A 10,232-nucleotide genomic window follows, 5' to 3' on the forward strand; every position below is an offset into this window, starting at 1 on the left:
CCAGTTCTAAACCTATGTTCCCATGGTATAAGGGGCATTAGATGACAATAGCAAAGATTCTTGACCCAGATATTTTTCATTCCTGTCGAACTGCCTTGGAGGGGAGATACCTTTTCATAGTCATTAAAGACACAGTTTTCTCCCCTCCCCCACCCCCCACCACTCACAATAAGTGACAGAATTCAGGAAGAAGCCTTTTGTCCCTCAGGTCCCTGGGACCCCCCTTTTGTTCTCCCCTTGGGGCACCGGGGCACCATCACTATTGGTGCAGGGAGAGAAAGGGTTGTGTCATAGACATACCTGGATCAGGCTTGCAATCACCTGGGGCAGATAGCTGCTAGCATTCTGAGAAAGCATTCTCCCATCCCTCAAGATGCTATGGCTGCAGCATAGAGAATGTACTGGCATTTCTACCGTTTGCAGAAATGAACGCTAAAGGTTAGGGAACCAGCAAGGTGTAATGAGAAACGGCAATGGATTAGGGAATAAAGAGCCTTCGGTTTGAATTCAGGCTCATCACTACCTATATGACCTTGGGAGAGTCACTCGGTTTCTTCTGGGTCTCCGTCTTCTCATTTATGAAACAAACGTTGCAGCAAATGCGCTCTAAGATATTTTTCAGATTTAACAATCTATGATTCTAGGTCTCACTAACAGGCTAAAACCCTCAAAGCTACTACACCTTCAGGTTCATGTAGACAGACACCTTCAGGTTCATGTAGACGGTCTGTTGGGTACCAGTTTTTCTTCTACTTGCTTTTAGTGCAAGGGGAAGAGAAGGAAAGGGAAGAGCTGGCCCACTGGATGGAGGTGGAAAATCTAAACGAAATGGAAAGGTCGTGATGGGGGGAACAACGGGGGCGTCGGGGGAACGGAGAGGAGGATAGTGCAAGCCCCTCAGAGGGACTGTTCAGAGGCCACAGGCTACTCTGGCTACTCTGGTGGATGCCTAGGGTGGAGAAGCAGACCCGGGAGATACAGGAAATTTGGATGGCTCTGTACGAACGAGGGCAACTCTGGCCCTTGCAGACGTGGGAGGGTCGATGGGGAAAAGGAACTGGGTTGTTGCACGGATCCAGCACAGGAGAATTTGGGTTTGGGGAATCTTGGTGAAGCGCCCTGGGGCCTCTTCACCGTTGGGCTTGCAAGACCACTGCTTCTGCCTCAGTACCCCCCTGCCAAGGGGTCTGCTGGCCAGGCAGAGTGAGGGGCAGCGAGTCAAGCTCCTGCTCCAGCCCGCCGTCTGACCCTTGCGCCTCCCCGACTAGGCTGGGGATGTCCGGCGCAGTAGAACGGCGGCGCAGACCGAGACGGCCTCTCCCAGGGGCGCCCTCAGGATGGGGGGTGAGCCCACCAGGAGCCTTGATTAGGGCCAGAGCCTTGCCTTCCAGTAGCTCCTGTGAGCGCCACCTCCCGGTGCCCGAGGCCTGAGGGGAATTTGGCTGGGGGAACTGAGCTGCCGCCCGGACCCGCGCAGCCTCCTCCTCGGTCACAGAGCCCAGCGCCAAGCTCATGCTGCGGCCAAATTCGGGCCGCTCGTTGCCCAGTGATCTCTGCCGGCCCGAGCCCTTGCCCCCGGTGCCTATTTCACCCCCATGGCCGCCCGCTGCCCGGGCGAAGCGAGCCAGAAGGGGCCTCGGAAGGCGGCGGGGGCTAGGCCGGCGACGCTCGGGGCTGGGCGCAGCACTGGGCCGGCCTGGGGGACTGTCCGAGGTAGAGCCCCGAGCGCGGGCAGCCGCCGCGGCGGCAGCGCGGCCCCACGGGCCTGTGAGCGCTTGGACGCAAGGCCCGTGGCCTCGGGCGGCCGCGAGCTGCAACGCCGTGAGGCCCGCGCGGTTAGTGCGGTCGAGGCGCAAGCCGAGGCGGCGGAAAGAGCGCACCAGGAATTCGAGCACCGCGCCGTGGCCGCACGCGGCGGCCCACATCACTGGGCTATTGCCCGCCGAATCGGCCGCCTCTGGGTCGCCGCTGAACTGCACCAGCAGCTGCACGGCGTCCAGGTGGCCCCGCTCGCAGGCCAGGCTCAGCGCCGTGCGGCCCCTCTCGTCTCGCAGGTTCACGGCCGCGCCCTGTTCCAGCAGCAGCCGTACGAAGCGGGATCTGAGCGTGGGATCCGGCAGCCCCACGGCCACCATGAGCGGCGTGCGCCCCTGCTCCGCGCGACAATCGATGATGCTACGGTCCAGGGCGTCCAGGACGAAACGCGCCAGGTGCACCTTGCCCGCTTGCATCGCCTCCAGAAAAGTACGGGTGCCCGCCCGAGGGCACAGATCCTTTGGCTTCAACATACCTCGGTCCTTTCAGCTGCTCTCGGCCTCAGCGCCTGAGGAGGTGGGCTCCACTGCCCTGGAGCTTCTCCCGGGTCTCACTTAGAAATGTCCAAGGTGCTGCTGGGCCTCGGGCCTGCCGCTGGTGCTCCAGGCGTGGGTGGCCCTGGCCCAGAGCTGTGGCTCCTGCGTTTTGGGCTTGACGCCCAGATGTCCTGAAGACTTCAGTCGCAGATCCTGGGTTTCCCACGAAGCTGAAGCCCTTCCCTGGGGTCCCTGCTACTTGCTGTTCGGCTGGTGGGGGGGCTCCTTACTCCTCGCTACTCTCGGACCCCTTGTCTACTACGCTCTTTACTTCTCTGGCTCCCAGACTTCACGCGTGGATATTTCTGCTCCACGTTACTCTCTGGAGTCAGTATCTGGCTGTCCACTAGACGGTAACTACAAGTCCTGGGCTCCCTGTCTGGGGTTCCCCGCTATTCTTGCTGCCCCCAGGTGTTTCCCAATCCCATACCTGGGGGCCCTCTCGCAGCTCTTCAGGTGATCGCTTCTAGCGTTTTAGCTTCCTTAGCTTCCCTGCCGAAACAACCATGGAGGCGACGGGATCTCTTCCAGAGCTGGTGGGGAGCGCTGCTCCTTAGGCTGCCGGCGCCGCTGCTGCTCTTCCTCCTACTCGGTGGGGTTGGGGGTGGTGGTGGAGAGGGAAGCCGCACTGGGGCACCAGTTATTTGGGGGATTAATTGGCTCAAGAGCAGTCGAAGCCACCCCGCCAGGAGTCCGGGTTTTATAGCCTCAGAGGTCAGGATAGCGTCGGACTCTCCATGGTAATGTCTCCCCTGGAACTCGAGGAGGGCTCCGGGACAGGGGAGCGGCGCCCAGAGCCCCACTGGGGGATCAGAGCAGAGGATCGACTCCTCCTCCCTCTCCACCGGGGCTGAGACGGCGGCTGTGGAACCGGGGGCGGGGGGCGGGTGCAGCTTGTCGGGGGCCACTGGCACTGAGCAGCTCCAATCCCAGATCCCAGAGTCTCAGCCCCTCTGCCAGCACTGCAGGGCGCCTGAGTCCCACCCCCTCACGCTCCTTGCCTGCCCCCTCCAAGGGCCTGAGGGTGGGGGTGGGGGTGCAGCTCAGACACCCTCAAGCGGAGGGATCAATCCCCCAGACTGGTCTGGGGGGAGGCAGGGGAGCGCCACCCAACACCCCTGTGCTGGGAAAATAAGGAGAGCGACCCTTCGGTCAGCAACTGAGTCACCAGAGGGGAAGTCATTTCCCTAGGACTGGGTCAGTTTGTGATGGATCAGAGTTAGAGCGGAAAAGAGCTGGGAGCCTTGGGGATGCTGGGGGTGGGGCTGGGGGAGGGTGTAGTTGAGAAAAAGAAAAAAGGTGTCATGTTCTGTGCGCCTGCTGAGCGCTCCGCCAGTCGTCGACTGACATTCCCACAATCACATATACTCACAGGCTCCGCGATACACTCAGACTAACACACACACACACACAGTGGTGTTCTCCGCCACACGCTGAGGCGCGCGCGTGTACACACACACACACACACACACACACACACACTCGGCATTAAGGGCTGAATTCTACATCCTCCAACACCTTCAGCCTGAACACCCCCAGGCCCTCCCCCGCACAGACTCTCTTTAGGCTGCGAGAGGAGACAGACAAGATGCCTCCTCTTTCTCTGCTCGCATTAGCTGCTCAGGGTTCCTCACAAGCTTCTAGAGCCCTTCATTTTAGAGTCCCTGCTTTTCACACTTCGTTGAAAGAGGGCCACGAAGGGGGAGAGAGCAGAGCAGGACCCACAGGTGACTCAGTCAAGGAAAATATATCCAGAACTCCCGATTTCCCTCCCCCTCCCACACCATTCTCCTGAGAACTGAGAAGCATCCCTTCTCCAAGCTCAAACGCCGCCTTGAATCCACCTGCCTCTCCCCAACTCTTTTCTTGGTCTGGGAAAGAAGCTGGGGAGGGACGGAGGAGGGAGGAGGGAGGAGGTGGGGGCAGGGTGATGGAGAATGAAAGAGAGACGTGAAGAATAGCTTCCTTCTATAAACACCACTAACCTTTCACCTTACTCTCTGAACCCAAACCTTCTTCCAGTACACATTTCCCCTCTCACCTAGGAAAACTGGAAAAGGAAAAGTGTAGAACTCAGTTATCCCACTCTCAAACAAGGTTCTGTTCAGGATTTCAGAAGGCTTAGCAACCAGCAGAAGAATGGGGTGCCAGCCTCTACTTGGACCATAACTCCTACCTTCTCTCCTTCTAACCTGGACTCTAGTCAATGAGGCCCCCAGGCTCTGATAAGTCAGCTATTTTGCCCGTGCCTGGGTCTCCTTAATGCCTCCCTGATGATACTTCTGGCGTGTCCCATACCACCCTGCCCCTTTTATAGCACCCCACCCCTTTCCATTTCCTTTTTATGTGTAGTCTTCTCCCATTAGAGTGTAAGCCCCTTGAGAACAAGGACTGCCTTGCTTGCAGGTAGTTATTTGTATTCTCAGCTTTTAGCATGGAGCCTGGCACATAGTATCACTTCATAAGTTCTTTCTCTGTCTCTGTCTCTTTCTGTCTCTCCCTCCCCTCCTCATGTGGAATTGGAAGAAAGGGAATTTTTAAAAGACCTTATGCAGTACTCAGTGATATATTGGCATTGTAGAAGACACAAGTCCAATTCAACAAATATTTATTTCCCAAAGTACTCTGGATTAAAACGTGACAAAGGACAAGGTTCCTAACTCTTGGGAGATTATTATCTACTAAGGAGATAACTGTGGGCAGCTAGGTGGCAAAGAGGGGCCTGGAATCAGGAAGACATGACCTCAGGCATTTGCTAGCTTCACACACTTACTAGCTGTGTGACCCTGGGCAGGTCACTTAACCCTGTTTGCCTCAGTTTCCTCATCTGGAAAATGAGCTGGAGAAGGAAATGGCAAACCACTTCAGTATCTTTGCCAAGAAGGCTCCAAAAAGGGGTCACAAAGGGTTGACTGAAACAGCTGAACGGCAGCGAGGGGAATAACTACACAAGTAAGTATAGAGATGTAGAAAGGCAAAGGACTGGTCCTTACCTGCCCTCAGGAACTTATTATAATCCAGGTGGGGAGATAAGACAGATAAAGGGGCAAAGGTGACCAACAATCCAAGTGTCAAATGGGAGGATCAGATAATAGGTGTTTATAGGGGTTAAGGGAAAGGAGAAATACTGTTGGGCACAGGTGGTGGGGAATCCAAACTGTGTAGGACCTTAAAGGACAGGTGGGGGATTTGGATAGGTAGAAAACATAGGTAGTTCAGTGGAAGAACATTGGCTCAGGAATCAGAAGATCGGGGTTCAAACCCTACCTCTGGCAACTACCTATGTGACATTGGAGTCACAGCTTCATTGGTCTCAGTTTCCTCTTCTGTAAATGAAAGGGTTTCACTAGATGTCCTCTCTGTTCCCCTTTACCTCTTGAACTATGACCCTATGAAAGTTTTCCAGGCAAGCAGAGCAGACTGAGGAAAGGTGGTAAAAGCCAAGGCATCTTGTTGTTGCTTTTCAATTGTGTCCGACTCTTCATGACCATACTGTCCCTGGGGTTTTCTTGGAAATGATATTGGAGTGGTTTGCCATTTCCTGCTCTTGTGGAGTAAGGCAGACAGAGGTTAAGTGGCTTGCTCAGGGTCACAGCTAGTATCTGAGGCTGGATTTGAACTCAGGTTTTCCTGACTCCAGGCCCAGCGTTCTATACCACTGAGCCATCTAGCTGTCCAAGACATCTTAGGAGGACAATAATAAGACCAGTTAGATATCGGCTGACATGTCAGGAAGGTAGGGGAGGAATGAAGGTCCCCGGTACACCACAAACATTTCAGGGACAAAGAAATGCTTTGAGTGGATAGAGAAAACAAGGAATAGAAGCTTCTGCTGATAAAATGGTTTGGACTTAGAAAGATGTGTGATGAAGTAGGAGCTCAAGGGATATTATGTTTCCAAGTTTCCCATTTTTCACATAGAATTTCAGTACTTCAACCACCAAAGATCTGGAAGTCCCAGGACACAAAGAAATGTTCCCCAACCCTTCTATTTTGTCAGAAGGTAAAACAACCACATGCATTCATGTTTATCTGACTCAATTCAATTTCATAAACATTTATGAAGCACTCACTCTGAACAGGCTACTATGTCCAGGACACAAAGTTGAAGTCAGAAATAATCCCTGCCCTGAAAGAATTTACATTCAGATGGGAGATAAAACATATGTAACATGTTATGGCTAATGTGGAAATATGGTTTGCATCACTTCATAGGCTTCATGAGTATCATATTTCTTGCCTTCTCAGTGAGAAAGGGAGGGAGAGAAATTGGAAATGAAAATAAGAATAAAAAAGTAGAGTATAGCCCCCCCCCAAGAACCATATATATCATGTTAAATCACCATCCTATAATTTAAATGACAAGTGCAAAGAAAAGGGCCAAAATACGACAAGTAATTTGGGAGATCACTTCCAAATGAGGGTATCAAACTTGGTAGGATTGGAACCCATGTTGGGCTTTCAAGGCTCAGTCTCTGAGTTTGACTACCTCTGCAACCTGTGCCTCAGTTTTCTCATTTGTAAAAATGAAGGGGTTGAGTTGGCTGGCCTCTGAGGTCCTTTTCAGCTCTAGATCTGTGATCCTAAGGAAAGAAGGGAGTTCACCAGGAGATGGATGGCAGGGAAAGGTCTTTTTCAGGCCCCAGGGGAAAGCATGAGAAGAGCCAAAGAGATCTGAAAGGGCAGCATGAGAACAGGACAGTTCCAGTTTTGGCTGGAGCATGTGAGTGTGTGAATGGGGATAGTGAGAGATGACTCTGGAAAGGTAGAGTGGAGCCAGATTTGGAGAGCTCCCTATGCCAGACGAAGATGTCTGTACTTTATTCAGGAAGAAAATAGGGGAATCACTTCAGGCTTTTGAGCAATTATGCATAGATGCACAGAATCCATTTTTCTCTGTTTCCCTCCCTGCCTCCAGTTTGATCTGGGTTATACCAACTCAACTTCCTCCCCACCCCTATCAATCTTTAGAGCATAGTATGAGCTGGCCTAGATGAAGTCCTTTCCAGTGTTGAGTCTGTGATTTGGTGATACATCAACCTTCAGACCACTGTGTCCCATAATACTCAAAGCCTCTTATGTCCACCATTACTACTAGGAGTACTATCCTGGAAATAGACCCAGGACCCTATGGTATGTGACTGGGGTGCCTATATGCCAGAGGTTTCCTTAGTCACCACATATTTCCTAGCACAGCAACGCAGGCAGTGTTTCTGGGAACCAGGGCTTAGCTTTGTTGGCAAATCCTAAGCATGTGGCTCTGCGAGATCTCTACCATGAGCTCAGACAGGAAATGAGCCCACCCTTCATCCCTTTCTCATCTACACCCAAGGAGGGAGCTAAAGTTTCTGGGTTCAGTTCCTGTCTAGCCATCCATCTTTTCTCTTCCTTATGTCTCATTCCCTTGGTCCCCACACACAACCCTTTGTAAAATAATTCAGTGCTTCCTGAGTCTGAGCAATGGGACTAAGCAATGGACCTTAAAGACTTAGTCCAATTTCCTCAATTTAGACAACATGTTACTGAGATATAAAAAATTCCCCAAGGATAGTAAAGATAGTAAGAGAAAGGCATCTTTGATTAGAATTGTGAGAAATATGTATTTGATTCCCAGTGTGGATGGCAAAGAAGGGAGAAAAAGAGTGTGATCAAGTGACTGGCTGGACTCTATGGTCAGCTTTGGCCTCCTCTATTTAATGGTCTATAGATTGAAGGGAGGTAGGTCATCTAGGGCAGCCTCCTCATTTTACAGATAGGGAAACTGAGACCCAGAGGGTTGCCTAACATCATACATATAGTAAGAAATACACTGGGTCCATAGACAGTTCTGGCCTATTCTGTCATAGATGTATAGATTTGGAGGAGGAAGAGATCTTAGAGGTCAGCCAGACTAAGCCATCCCACCTATTTTACAGGTGGGGAAACCAGGGCCCAGAGAATGAAAGTCATTTCCCCAACATCACCGGAGGAGCTGGGATTTGAACCCAGGTCCTTTGATTCCAAAGCCAACTTTGCCTTCCACCATACCTGTTGCCGAGCCCTGGGTACCCCTTCTTCCTGCTCCATGAGGGCCTTATGTTCTCATTATCTGGGTATGTATGGAAGCAAAACCCAGGAGAAGAGGAGAATCCTAAGATCTCACCCTAAGGTGTGACTGAGGGAACCATCGGGCCTCTTTTGTGAAGAGGGGCCCAATTCTACCCAGCCCTCTGGCAGCGCTACCATCCAGAAAGGCCAAGGCTATACCACTGGAGCTGGCTGCTCTGACTTCTCGGTGGGTACATTCTGAACCAGGGAGAAACAGCAGAGCTGAAAAAAGCTGAGACTTTAGCACAAAGCAGAGGAGAAGCACAAACAGCCGGAATTAGAAGCTGTCGCTTAAGGGAGAAGAACACTGACAAGGAGACAGAACCTAGGGAGAAGCAGCTCCCCCTTCCCCTCCTTCCCCCACCACACTCCCTCCCCTCAGCCCCACCTCTTGGTTCCCCCTAGCCCTGATCCCCAGGCAGGGCTCAAAGAGAAGGGCTTCCCAAAGCAGAGCAGCCCGTCTGTCTGTCTGCAGGTGCTGGCCCAGCCCTTTCCCTCTCCTCATCTGTTACCCAGCCCCTCTCCTCCCCCCCCCCACCCTGTTAACCTATCATGCTGCACTAGCTAGGGAAGGTCATACCTGGGCCTTTGTGGCACCTGGGTGGGAGATCTGCAAAGCATCTCTGGGTGGGGGAGAGGTTGAATCAGTAGGGACCACTTTGATTTCTTAATCAGCAATAGGATCAGGGAGAGGGAGTGAGGAGCTTTTTTTTTTTTGCTTCAGGGGGGAAACTGAGGCAGGGGCAGAGGAGGGAACAGGCTGTCTCTGGCTTTTCCAAATCGATCAGCAAGAAATGAAACTTAATGGTTCTGAAACCATCACAGACCCTGCTACTACTACCAGCCTCTTGGTTTCTTATGCCTTTGGGGGAGGCCCCCCCCCATCCCTTTCTCTATACCTTTCCCTGTAATCACATAAAGAATAAGTATGTTAAGTGTTGCAAACAAGTGGCAGGACCCTAAAGGGAATTTGGCCATTGACACTTTTTCTGGAGAATAAGGGAGATCAAAAGAGATCTGCTCCCCCTCATCCCCCATGGAAACTGCCTAATGGCCTGGCCCTATAGAGAGAAGACTAATTTGCCTTATAGAAGCTAATCCAACCCCTGCTGGGAAAGGGGCTGCCTAGCTCCAGACCGGTTGCTTTAGGCTCTGCCAGGGCCTGGACTATAGAAACCAGGATACCTCAGAGAGGAAAGAATAAGACAGCCTTCCCTTTCCCCAATTCCTCCACCCAACCCCCTTTCCCCAACCTCTTTAGATAGCTTGAGTCAACAGCCAGAAACTGGGAGATACTCTGATTCAGCTCCATCCCAGCCCCCAGACTCTGACCCAACCCCACATGCCTAGATCCCTGAGGGAATTCCTGCTCTGTCCTGCTCCCCCACCCCTGAGCACCATGAGATAGAATCGGAGGCTTCTAGCTGTGTATGGAGGGTTGTTTCAGGAAGGGATGCTGGATGTTTGGAGGGAAGAGGAATGGGTGAAAGGAGAGAGAAATCCATGGAAAGGAATCACTTCTGCTGCTGGAGTTCAGAACTAAGAGAAGTAGCTGCCCTGAGGTAGAGCTTGGCCCAGTCTAGTGCTCAAGGCAGGGCTAATTACTAGCCCAGGACTCTCTCTTCATTCTGGGGAGAGGGAGGAAAAGGGATGGCAGAGGTAGCAAATCCACTGAATCCTATAGATTTAGATCCAAAAAGACCTTAGTTGTTGTCCAGTCATACCTGACTCTTCATGACTCCACCTGGAGTTTTCTTGGCAAAGATACTGGAGTAGTTTGCCATTTCCTTCTCC

At 52.3% G+C, this 10,232-nt stretch overlaps 1 protein-coding gene across 1 annotated transcript; it reads right to left on the reverse strand.

The window, feature by feature from the left end:
- Nucleotides 1-1,109: 1,109 nt before the first annotated feature.
- Nucleotides 1,110-2,288, reverse strand: ANKRD63 (ankyrin repeat domain 63). The gene has a single exon (XM_036769627.1). The coding sequence runs from the start codon at nucleotides 2,286-2,288 to the stop codon at nucleotides 1,131-1,133; it is 1,158 nt and encodes a 385-aa protein (XP_036625522.1). The 3' UTR covers nucleotides 1,110-1,130.
- Between the last annotated feature and the right edge of the window lie 7,944 nt (nucleotides 2,289-10,232).

Source organism: Trichosurus vulpecula, chromosome 8, assembly GCF_011100635.1.
Source record: "Trichosurus vulpecula isolate mTriVul1 chromosome 8, mTriVul1.pri, whole genome shotgun sequence".
NCBI classification, from domain to species: Eukaryota; Metazoa; Chordata; class Mammalia; order Diprotodontia; family Phalangeridae; genus Trichosurus; species Trichosurus vulpecula.

Coding starts and splice junctions, on each gene's coding strand:
- ANKRD63 (XM_036769627.1), bottom strand. CDS start 2,288: ATGTTGAAGCCAAAGGATCTGTGCCCTCGGGCGGGCACCCGTACTTTT.